Source organism: Pelophylax lessonae (genome assembly GCF_965119305.1).
Source record: "Pelophylax lessonae genome assembly, chromosome: 11".
In the NCBI taxonomy this organism is placed as follows: Eukaryota; Metazoa; Chordata; class Amphibia; order Anura; family Ranidae; genus Pelophylax; species Pelophylax lessonae.
In genome coordinates, this window is record NC_138778.1 from 55,271,606 (window position 1) to 55,284,488 (window position 12,883).

The 12,883-nt window shown below is 41.2% G+C and overlaps 1 protein-coding gene across 1 annotated transcript in view; it reads right to left on the reverse strand.

Moving 5' to 3' along the window:
• The window catches only part of ZNFX1 (zinc finger NFX1-type containing 1), a 67,006-nt gene extending 55,370 nt beyond the window's left edge, over positions 1 to 11,636 (reverse strand). The window contains exons 1-2 of the mRNA XM_082271433.1: positions 11,566 to 11,636; positions 2,599 to 2,681 (exon numbers count right to left, since the gene is read on the reverse strand). Of these exons, the coding sequence (XP_082127559.1) occupies positions 2,599 to 2,662 (64 nt within the window). The 5' untranslated portion in view covers positions 2,663 to 2,681; positions 11,566 to 11,636. The remainder of the gene's footprint in view (positions 1 to 2,598; positions 2,682 to 11,565) is intronic.
• Between the last annotated feature and the right edge of the window lie 1,247 nt (positions 11,637 to 12,883).

Consider the following 12,883-nt stretch of genomic DNA (forward strand, 5'->3'; position numbering starts at 1 on the left):
CAGCTAGAGGCATGATCCCGGTACCATTTTTTAGAGCCGGCTGTTGGCTTTCAAGCAGGTATGACCGATACGCTCAGGAGCCGCTCAATCGTTACCCCAGCGAGCGGGAAGGGACACCCCCCCTCCTGCCGCCTTCTGTGGCTCTGCCCGGGTCTCCCATCCCACCAGGAGACCCGAGTAACCAGCCGGGGGGCCGCCGACTGGTATGAGTCCCGATCAAACCGGATTCGGCTTTGAACGGGTCTCCGATGATGTAACACGAAGGCGGCGTCCATGACGTCACGTCCAGGTTACTAGGCTGCTAAAGGCGCTGAATTTAAAAAGTGACTGTATTCAAAAATGCAGTTTTTGGCATTTCGAATACATGGAAGTGCAGTGGAAGGGTCTAGGGTCTTTTAGACCCCCGATCCCTCCATAAAGAGTACCTGTCACTGCCTACTGCTGTCACAAGGGAGGTTTAAAATGCTTGTGACAGCAATAAAAGTGATCCCATTTTTTTTTCTTTTTTTTTTTTTTAAAAACCTGTGATAAAATGAAAAAAATAAAATAAAATAAATAGGAAAAAAAAATTTTTAACCGCCCCCATCGCCGTGAGACCGTAGTTTGTCGCCATTCCGTGGGTGTGCGCAATTTTAAACCGTAACATGTTGGGTATCTATTTAATCGGCGTGACATCATCTTTCCCAATATACAAAACAAATGGGCTAACTTCACTGTTTAGTTTTTTTTTAAATGCAGTGAAATGTAATTTTTTCCCAAAAAAAGGCGTTTTGGAAGACTGCTGCGCAAATACCACGTGACAAAAAATATTGCAATTGCATTTTATTTTCCAGAGTCTTTGCTAAAAAAAATAAATATATATATAATGTTTGGGGGTTCTAAGTAATTTTCTAGCAAAACATACTGATTAACTAGTTAATAAGAAGTGTCAGAAATAGGCTTGGTGTGGTTAAGGTTGGAGAAGCAACAGAGACCCCTTTGGGCAGCATTGTCAATCTGGGGTAAGGTTACAACCCAGAATATTTCAATGGACTAACAAATTAGTCAAGCTGCTGTTAACACTTTTTTAAGCAGTTACAGCAACAATTTTTATTATTTTTTTGGGATATAGGATTTATGCAAAGGTAAAAGGTTTTATGTAAAGCTGACTATTTGTAAGCACCCCTATCAGCGTTAAAGAGGTTGAAAACCCGCCTTCATGACTTTTGCCTATAGGTAAAGCCTATTATAAGGCTTACCTCTAGGTACTGTAAATATCTCCTAAACTTGCACCGTTTAGGAGATATTTACATTGCATGCAGCCGATGACGTCATCGGTGCATGCGCCCTGAAGGAACGCCCATCTGTGCCGTTCTTTTAGAGCCCTGTGCCATGAACAGGGGCTCCCACGCACATGCTCGGGAGTGATGTCATCGTGTCTCCGGCCAATCAGATGGCCAGAGGACGCGAACCAGGAAGAAGGACGGCCGCACATGTCGGCCGCCTCAGCGGGGAGCAGGCGGCACTGCAGGGCTTTGTTTTTAGGTAAGTATTTCATAATGAGCTAGTATGTGATGCATACTAGCTCATTATGCCTTTGTCTTTCAGGTTTTTCTTTTTTTTTTCTGAGGTTAACAACCTCTTGAAATGATTGGCCTCAACCGTAAAACAGATTAAAAAAAAGACAATGAAACCTAAAAAAGAAGTCTAATGCAGCCATTACATCTAAGAAATTGTAGGCTTCAATATAATACATTTTTTATGGGATTAAGGCCCCTTTCACATGGGGTGGATCCACTCTGCGAACTCTGCTATCTCAGTGGGGATCGCTCCGTTGATCCCCGCTGAGCAGGCGGGTGACAGGTCCATCTCTGCTCACTGTGCAGAGACAGACCTGTCAGAGTCCCGCTCTCCTCTATTGGGAGATCAGATGAAAACGGACAGCATGTCCGTTTTCATCCGATCCGACCCGCTGAACGGATGGTGAACGTATCGCCATCCGTCTGTTTTAAGCGGATCTTGTTCGATCGGATGACAGACAGGTGTCAGCAGACACATCTCCGCTGACATCCGCCTCTCCATAGAGGAGAATGAGTTGCCTGATCAGATCGGCCTGAAAAATGGACAGACGGACCTGTTCGGTCCGATCGTGTGAAAGGAGCATAATAGCTCTGTAAAAAAGCTCCACAATTAGGTAAATAGATGCTAAGGTCTGACTTGCGTATAAACATACATGTTCGCCAACACACCATGGATCTTGCAAAGCAATCCAAAAAAAAAAGTTTTATTGCAAAGGATCACATCACATCCGGATAAGTGCAACGTTTCAGAGCTGTGCATCACCCCTTCATCAGGCATGTGATGGTCACATGCCTGATGAAGGGGTCCTGCGTGGCTCCGAAACGCTGCACTTACCCTGATGTGATGTGATCCTTTGCAATGAAAATTTTTTTTGGACTGCTTTGCAAGATCCATGGTGTGCTGGCGAACATGTATGTTTATCTGTGATAGATCCAGTGTCCAGCTGGTGATCGCTGAAGCACACATAACAGATGTGCCTATAGCCAGGAAGGTGTGCGACATGAATATGAACTATTTTGACTTGCGTATAAGTCTTACTTCTTTCATGATGTTGATTATAATTAGCCTGAGGTTCCTCCCAAGGCCTTCGTCGGGGATCCATAGAAAGGTCTTGGAAATACCTGTAAAAAATAAATGTTAAGAGACATAAACTGATATGCAGAATGGACGTCTACAAGTTATAGACAACATGGCAACGAAGCAAGATAAGCATGGCTGTAATTTGGAAAGAACAAGTTATCCCCACAGATACAAATACCATTTGGTTATATCAGTAGCAAAATACTAAATGCTGACACAGGTGCCAAATATATTAAAGTTTAAACTTTGTAAGCAGCCCTCAGATGGATTAATAAAGTAGACAAAAAATAATGCTAAAACACACACCATGCGATTTGTATACAATATGAAATTTCTTTGTAAGAATTCTTGTATTATATTGTTTCATATGTAATCAGAAGAAAGCTACCCACAGTTTTTGAAATATTATTAATTATACAATATGATAAATATAGTTTAAATAGTAGCACATACTAAACATCTCCATTTATTCAATCTTAAAGTGATTGTAAAAGTTCTTGACACCTGCGATCGCTCCTCGCTGAGAGAGAAGGACAGTCGGCTGTTGTAAACACAGCCGACCGTTGTTCTGTGAGAATTACCTACCCGTGAGAAAAACCTACCCTCGTCACTTCCGGTTTACGGCAGTGTGTGTAACGCGAGCAGTTACATTAAAACAGCTGTGCTGCACTATATGTCATCTCCGCTCCTGTCCCGGTCACTTCCCTGATCTCGGCTAATAAATATAAAAGCGGCGGCGGCTGCATGAAAAGATAAATCACGGAGCCGCCAGCCTCTTTTATATTTACTAGCCAAGATCAGGGAAGCGACAGGGACAGGAGCGGAGATGACTCATAGTGCAGCACAGCTGTTTTATGTCACCGCCGCGTCGGTAGGTTTTTTTCACGGACACCGAGATCAATTCAGACTAGTGCGCATGCACACTAGTCTGATCCTCAGCTCTTCCATTAGGTCTCCGGGGCTGTGAGCATGCCCACTGCTGCGCTGTTCAGCTGTTCCTGGCAGGAAGTGACGTAGGTAGGTTTTTCTCACGGGGTAGGTAATTCTCACGTTACACCGTCCTTCTCCCTGGGATGATCATAGAGCCCATGTGATCCTGCTATATAGGATCACATGTCTCTATGGTCATTTCAGAAGATACCCCCCCCCCCCCCCCCAGATAGAATCACTCCCCTAGGCTCACATTTAACCCCTTGATCACCCACAGGGTTAACCCCCTTCCCTGCCAATGGCATTATTACAGTAACAGTGCATATTTTTAGCACTGATTACTGTAGTAATGTCACTGGTACCCCCAAAAGTGTCAAAAATGTCAGTTAAAGGTCCGATCTGTCCGCCGCAATGTCGCAGTCCTGCAAAAAAAAAAATTGCAGAACGCCGCCATTACTAGTAAAAAAAAATAAAAATTACATAAATCTTTCCCGTAGTTAGTAGACGCGATTTGCGTAAACCAATCAAAATAAGCTTATTGCAATTTTTTTTACCAAAAATATGTAGCAGAAAACAAATTGGCCTAAAATGTTAAAAATTTTTGATTTTTAAATTTTGTTGGGGGGAATGTCAGAATAGCAGAATGTGAAAAATATTGTTTTTTTTTTTCAAAATTGTCGCTCTATTTTTGTTCATAGCGCAAAAAATAAAAAACGCAGAGGTGATCAAATACCACGAAAAGAAAGCTCTATTTGTGGGAAAAAAAGGACGTAAATATTGTTTGGGTACAGCATCGCACGACTGCGCTATGGTCCGTTAAAGTAACGCAGAATCGCGAAATAGTGCCTGGTCAGGAAATGGGGAAATCCTTCCGGTCTTAAAGTGGTTAATTTGCTTGACAGCAGCGGGAGCCAATGCCAATGCCAAGCCAATGGAGCTGCTTGGCTTGTGCTGGTCACTGGAACAATCAGGTTCAGGTAAGAATAAGAGGGATCTGGGGGACAACTGCAGCACCGAAGGTTTTTCACCTTAATGCAGAGAATGCATTAAGGTGAAAAACCTTGAGACTTTACAACTCCTTTAAATGTGTGAATGCAAAAAGTAAATATAATTAAAATGGAATTTTATACATTATGCATATATTTTGCTTCCCTGGACTCCCTTCAATAACATGCTAAAAAAATAATGAATAAAAATGTTTTCATTATCTGATTTATTTTAGACACAATGGCATTATCACTAGGTCTTCATGCTTCTGTATGTATTGCAGGCATATCATGTCCAGAGGGAGAGGCCAGCAAATTGCTGAACTGTACATCGCTTCCTGAAAATAGGAAGATGTAGTAACACACCCACATGTAATTCTCAGCTGCAATGAAAGAACTGCAATCCAATGAATGATTGGTGGGTCAGGAACAGTAAGCCTGGAGAGTAAAGTGCTAGATGATGCTGGATGTCCTTCAGCCTAGAAATGAGACAGGCTTTATCTAGCATACTGCAGATTCTAATGTACACTGTGCAGTTTAGGCCGGCCATACATGGGACCGATTTTGAACTAATTTTCGTTCTAATTTCGCACCATTAGTGTGCCGCAGCAATGGCCGATTTTTGTGTAGCCATCGAATATGAGTAATCGGGCATGTTGGAGATTTTTTGAAAAACAAACAATTTTCTAATCAAAATGCGCATGAGCACAAGAAAAGAAAATTCCCAGAAAGAAAAGTAAATTCCTGGAAAGAAAAAAAATTCGTAGCCACAAAAATTCTTCTCTGTAGCAACATGAGGTAAAATTGAAGGCTTGGTTGGCCAAATTTCGAAAATTAATGGTGCCACCATCGGAACAATTTTCTAACAATGATAGGAGAATCGGGTGATAAATATAGTAAAAAAAGAAATTGGCATGAGCACAAGAAAAGAAACATTTCTGAAAAGAAAATTCCCGGAAAGAAAATAAAATTCCCGACCACAAAAATTCTTCTCTGTAGCAACATGAGGTAAAATTGAAGGCTTGGTTGGTTGAAATTAATGGTGGCACCATCGGATCACAAAGCGCAAAAAATTTCTGATTTTCGAAAGAAAATCTGTTCAGTATTCGACACTTGTATGGCCTGCATTACAGTGTGCAGTGAAATAAGTAAACAGTTTCAGTACAGAAGGGCCTGTACCACTGTGCAAGAGTGGAGGAAACACTGGAGTTCATCTTTAAAGTAAAATTAGCCTAAACAACCCCCAATAAAATTTTTAGCCCAGCCTGCCGCCACATACACATGAACGTTAACGCATCTGGCAGGGGGGCATGCATTCAAAAATGTTGCTTGCGATACACATGTTACATATCGCACACATGCTGGGGTGAGAGTTATATATTTAATTTTTTTTAACAGTAAAGTTTATTGAATTTCATCAAAAAGAAATTTCATCAGTAAAAGTAAACAGTAGCGACACACAAATGCACACCAGTATTAGCCATTCAAAACAGCATGGTGTCCTTAACCACTTCCATACAGAGCATTTCACACAAACAGAGCTTTCTTTTGGTAGTATTTAATCACCACTGGGTTTTTTATTTTTTGCGATATAAGTGAAAAAAGAGCGAAAATTTTGAAAAAAAAAAACATTTTGTTTTAGTTTCTATTATAAAATTTTGCAAATAAGTAATTTTTTTTCATAAATTTGGGGCAAAATTTATACTACTACATATCTTTGGTAAAAATAACCCAAATTAGTGGTTATTTTTTAGTCTGTGTGAAAGTTATAGAGTCAACAAGCTATGGTGCGAATCATTGAAAATTGATCACATCTAATCACACCATCTCATTTCTTGACCCAAATGGCCCCTTTTTGGAAAGTAGACATTCCAGGGTATTTAGTAAGTGGCATGGTGAGTTTTTTGAAGTTGTAATTTTTTCCCACAATTCTTGGGAAAATGAAGAAATAATTTTTTATTATTTGTTTGATATTATGACAAAATTGTCATAATATCAAGTTATTTCTCACACACAGTATATGCATACTTGCAATTACACCCCAAAAAACATTCTGCTACTCCTCCTGAGTATGGCAATACCACATGTGTGAGACTTTTACACAGCCTGGCCACATACAGAGGCCCAACATTCAAGGAGCACCGTCAGGTGTTCTAGGAGCATAAATTACACATATAATTTCCTAACGACCTATCACACTTTTGAAGGCCCTGGAATACCAGGACAACGGAATTACCCACAAAATGACCCCATTTTGGAAAGCAAACACCCCAACGTATATTCTATGAGGCATAATGAGTCTTTTGAACATGCCATTTTTTCCAGAAGTTTTTGGAAAATGTGGAAAGAAAATTATTTATTTTTTTTTTTTCACAAAGTTCTCAATTTATAATATATTTCTAACACATAGCATTTATATATAAAAATGACACCCAAAAATACATTCTACTACTCCTCCTGAGTATGGCGATACCACATATGTGGGACTTTGTCACAGCATAGCCAAATACAGAGGCCCAACATGCAAGGAGCACCGTCAGGTGTTCTAGGAGCATAAATTACACATATAATTTCATTAAACCTATCACACTTTTGAAGGCCCTGGAACACCAGGACAATGGAAACCCCCACAAAATGACCCCATTTTGGAAAGCAAACACCCCAACACATAATCTAGGAGGTATGGGCTGCAGATAGGTACTCAGGTACTCTGATGGGCTGCAGACAGGTACTCAGGTACACTGATCGGCTTCAGAAAGGTACTCGGGTACTCTGATGAGCTTCAGAGAGATACTTGGGTATTTTGATGGGCTGGAGACAAGTTCTCAGGTAATCTGATGGGCTGCAGATAGGTACTCGGGCACTCTGGGCTGAAGACAGGTACTCTGGGCTGGAGACAGGTACTCGGGTACTCTGATGGGCTACAGAGAGGTACTCGGGCACTATGATGGGCTGCAGAGAGGTATTTGGGTACTCTGATGGGCTGGAGACAGGTACTCGAAAACTTTAATGGGCAGAAGACAGGTACTCAGGTACTCTATTGGGCTGCAGATAGGTACTCAGATACCCTGATGGGCTGGAGACAGGTCCATTTTTTTCTCCGGTGTGTCTGGCTTAGAAAATATATAATGTTTGGGGGTTTTAACTAATCTTCAAGCCTAAAATGATTTTTTAAACGTGTGCAAAAAAAAAACATATAAAACGCCTCTGACAACAGGTTAATTGTCCTATACATCGATATTTAGGATTTAAACTACCAGTCTTTTCTTGATTTTTCAATAAGGGCATGTGTTCGAAAGACATTGTTTCTGTGTATAGCTTGAACTTAAGGTGATACTTTATTACCTAAATAGATTGTTGTGCAAACTTTCAAGGCACGTTGGCTTTTTCTTCAGGCAATATGAACAATAGTAAGAAACATGTATTGTAAACATGCCCGCATAAAGCACCCAAAAAGCTGTTACAGTACCACAGGGACTTCTGACAGGACCTCTAAAACTCTGACAGGACTTCAAGAATCCCTGCAAGGACATTCACCAAATTATTGCCAGTATTTCCAGTGGTGCTCGCAGGACCTTGCCAGGACTTCCAATATTTCCTGAAACAATGCTGGACATGTTGTCTGGTTCAGAGGGGCATTTAAGCAGCAGCCCTGAAAGGGCCTGATGCTGCATCTTCTCACCAGTTACCCCTTGTCAAACAGCTATAATACGTACCTGTGCGATTGCCTGACTGTTGCTGACCTTGATTGTTCCTGACTTCTGTCTTGCCTGCTGCTCGCATCAACCCCTGCGTGGACCCCTATTATTCTCTTGCTTTATACCTGCCTTGACCCTTTGCCTGGAAATAGACCACTCTTCTGCCAGCCTCCTGCCTCAATCCTTTGCTTGATCCTGACTACGCTGTAGTCTCCAGTCTCCACATCATAGCCTCATTGTTTCCACCTAGCCCATAGTGGGGCGATCCTGAGGGCTGTGACCTGGTGCCAGCACGCAGTGATACCCATGTCCACCATCAGGAGCTCTGGCGAATACCAGCTGGTACTTAGGCTCTGAACCTTAGGTGAGCCCGCATCCCCTGCTGAGGGGTGAAGGTAATAACATGTACCTTTAAAGCTTGAAATACAGTCTGTTTAGTTAGCCAATAAATGTTATCACCCCAAATCCAAACATCTACTTTGTTAATGGGTAATATCTTACAACACTCTGCTGCGGTGTATAACTTGTAAAGATTTATGGACATAGGGGGCATCAATATTTCCCCATTGCATGCACAGGATCTGCTTTCTGCAGTACTACATAATCTACTGCTTCTCTCCCTCAGTAAAAAGCTGAAGATATGTCACCAGCACACCAAGGAATCTCCAAATGAATCCAAAGCTTATTCATTGGTCACAGTACATTAACAAATTCAACGTTTTGGAGCCACGCAGGACCCCTTTCCTTCTCTGCCAGCAGAGCACAATGATTACTGATAGCCGCTATGGATAATCTTCAATACAAACAGATGTATTGAACTGGCCAAGATTCAATCCATCTATGGGCGGCTTATGGGTCAGGTCTAACCCACCTGAAAAACAGATTTCGTTTTCACTTATTTCAAAACAAAAGTAAAAATTCTATTCCTGGACATACAGATGGCTACTAAAGGCAGAATTCACAAATCTATTTATGAAATACAGTGCCGTACATATGGAAAAGTAAGCAAAATCAGAAAGTCAGATGATGTTGAAATTCAGATAAACATTTATTTGTAATATTAACTCAAAGAGTATGATCGTCTAAAGGAATTTAATTTTCACATCAATCAATGTTTGCTTTGAACCCCCAATCAGGATTTACCGTTTTACTGATTGTGATAAAAAATGTACCGTATATGCCGGCATATAAGACGACTGGGCATATAAGCCGACCCCTAATTTTCAAGTTAAAACGTAGGTTTTGGGCTATACTCGCTGTATAAGACTGCCCCCCTACTCCATAATGGGGGTCTTGTCTAGCAGCCATTTACACCCACTAATCAGACAGGAGTATAAAATGTAAACCTTAAGAGGAAGAGGACTCCAGGTTTAGGACTACCAAGCTGGCCCAAAACGAACGTCCCTAAATCTGTCAGCCCGCTGGATGTGCGGTAATACTGTATGTACCGAGCCAATCACGGCGAGCGATGTATTCTATTAATAAATACAAAGCCAGCTCGGATTAGCTGAGTCAGAGGTTGTAACATTATCAGCCCGTCTCCCTGACTCCGCCATTCTGAGCAGGCTTTGTATTCATTAAAGAGGAAGTAAACCCTCCTCTGCAACTTGTACCTATAGGTAAGCATATGATAAGATGTACCTATAGATACTGTAAATATCTCCTAAACATGCACCGTGTAGGAGATATTTACTTTGCATGCAGCCAGTGACATCACTAGCGCATGCGCTCTGAAGGAACGGCCGCTCGTGCTGTTCCTTCAGAGCCCCGTGCCACGATCATCGGCTCCCACGCGCATGAGCAGGAGTGACATCATCGCGGCTCCAGCCAATCAGATGGCTGGATGCTGCAAACCCGGAAGAAGGGTGACCGAACATGTCACCCATGAGACAGGTGAGCGGGCGGCGCTGCAGGGGCTTCGTTCTATGGTAAGTATTTCATAATGAGCTAATATGCGATGCATACTAGCTCATTATGTGTTTGTCTTTCAGGTGTTCATTTTTTTTTTTTTAATTTCTGAGGTTTACAACCTCTTTAATAGAATGGGCCGTGATTGACTCAGCGCAGTATACTGTATGTAGCCGAAGCTACAGTACATACAGTATTACCGCACATCCAGCGGGAACATTCATTTTGGGCCAGCTTGGTAGTCCTAAACCTGGAGTTCTCTAAGGTTCACATTTTATACTCCGCCTATAAGACGACCCCTCCGATTTTTAGGGGATGTTTTAAGGTTAAAAAGTCATCTTATACGCCAGCATATACGGTATTCCTTTTGTGAATCAAATCTAAAATTCTGTGGTTTGTAAACATAAATTAGTGTCCCTTTAAGAATGTCTCCATGTGGAACTGCAATTCTGGTTCATAACTTATACCCTTATCCATTGGAGCCAATAAAAGACAACAACAAAAGAAGGGCGCACCGACCTTGTGCATTACCACTAAAAAAGGTTTATTAAGATCCAAAAAAAACACATTATACTCACAAACGAGTGATGATAAAACACATTAAACCACAATGGAACCGGTTGTCTCCAAAGTATCCAGGGAACCCCTGTACTGGATGACGTCATGGTGTCAGCAACTGTATGGCTGGGCTTAATAAACCTTTTTTAGTGGTAATGCACAAGGTCAGTGCGCCCTTCTTTTGTTGTTGTCTTTTAGCGTACTTTGGATACCCTTGGTCCAGAAGGGGCAGCAAGACTTTGAGCGGTGCATACCAAGACCATATATAAAAATACTTATCCTTCATTACACATCACCCGAGAGCAGGAGAATTGTTGTTCCATTGGAGCCAATACTTGATCAACCACACAAGCCACACCCTCTTTTGAAAAAAAAATTTTCCTGATCATACCTTCCTAGTGCAGCCCACAGTAACAACGCAGAACGTCCATACTGTATATCTTTTCCTTCTAGCTTGCAGTGACATCATCAGCTTTGAATAATCCCACTAATCAGTTCTATTCTCCTTTACGAAAGGATCTAAAATGTGAACTGTCTGTGTTGTCTGTTGTGAAACATCTGATTCCAGACTCTCATTTTAATCCTCCAACTGTCAGGTTCCAGATCAGGCCTATATCTAACTGCTTGATGTTTAACACTGTTTAAATCTGTTATTTTACATGCTTCAAAAAAACAAGGCCCTATCAAGCCATTCCAAAGTATTATTCTTCCTGAGTCATGATTCTGTCGGTTTAGAAATGTACACAAACATCAGAGCCATTTAAACCAGTAACAGCACACATATGAGTTTAGCTGGGATTAGGCCTGCCGGTCGCCTTTCTGTGCCCAGACAATTTCTGGATTACCTTTTTTTTGGTATTCCTTCAACTCCTTTGCAATGACGATCTGTGTTCTTCCTGTCTTGCCTCTCGCTCTGTTCACAAGGCGTCTTCTGCTTCTGTTTCTCATCTGCTGGTATAAATATGCAGCTGTAAGCCCTCCCATTCCATGCTTTCAGTTTCTATTCTCTCATCTGACCTAGAGAGCGGAAAGTACCAGGGTGGGAGGGAAAGCGAAACTGAGGGAATAGAAACCCGATGTTAGGATACAGAAAATCAAGGAAAATGGGGGAAAACAATACAATTGTCCTTAAGGTTTCATGCACACTGTATGTTATCAAAACGTCAGAAAGCTGTAGCTGTAGAAGGAGTTTTTCAGCTTTTGTGCAATAGTGTTTTTTAGCAAAACTATATTCCCACAAAATCTTATGGCCCAAAAACGTTGATAAACGCCGAATAGCCAAGTTTTTTGGTGTTTTTCAGGGTTTTTAAGCTTTTATCAGAGTTGTAGCCTTTTTACAGCTGAAAAACGCCTCTTAACCACTTCTGGACCGGAAGGATTTGCCCTCTTAATGACCAGGCCACTTTTTTCAACTTGGCACTGCGTCAATCTAAGTGACAATTGCGCGGTCATGCAATGCTGTACCCAAACTAAATTTATGTCTTTTTTTCCCACAAAAAGAGCTTTCTTTTGGTGGTATTTAATCACCTCTGCACTTTTTATTGTTTGCGATATTAATAAAAAAAAGCGAAAATTTTGAGAAAAAAATTACATTTTCTACTTTGTCTTTTAAAAAATATCCAATATACGGTACTCAATTTTTGTCATATATTTAGGCCAAAATGTATGTAGCTACATGTCTTTGGCAAAAAAAATCTCAATAACCATATTTTTATTGGTTCGCACAAAAGTTATAGCGTCTACAAACTATGGTGTAAATACTGGAATTTATGGGGCTTTTAATTTCTGACTGCCTATCTCATTTCTTGAAGTGCTAAAATGGCAGGGCAGTACAACCCTCCCCCCCCCCCCCCCCCCCAATTACCACTTTTTGGAAAGTAGGCATCCTAAGGAATGTCCTGAGAGGCATGTTGAGCCCATTGAAAATTTAATTTTTTTGTCACAGGTGTTTGAAAAATGACAAAAATAAAAATATATATATATATTTTTTTAAACAAAGTTGTCATTGAAATGATATATTGCTCACGCATGCCATGGGTATATGTGTAATTACACCCCAAAATATATTCTGCTGCTTCTCCTGAGTACAGGGATACCACATGTGTGAGACTTTTTGGGAGCCTAGCTGTGTACGGGACCCTGAAAACCAATCACCACCATCAG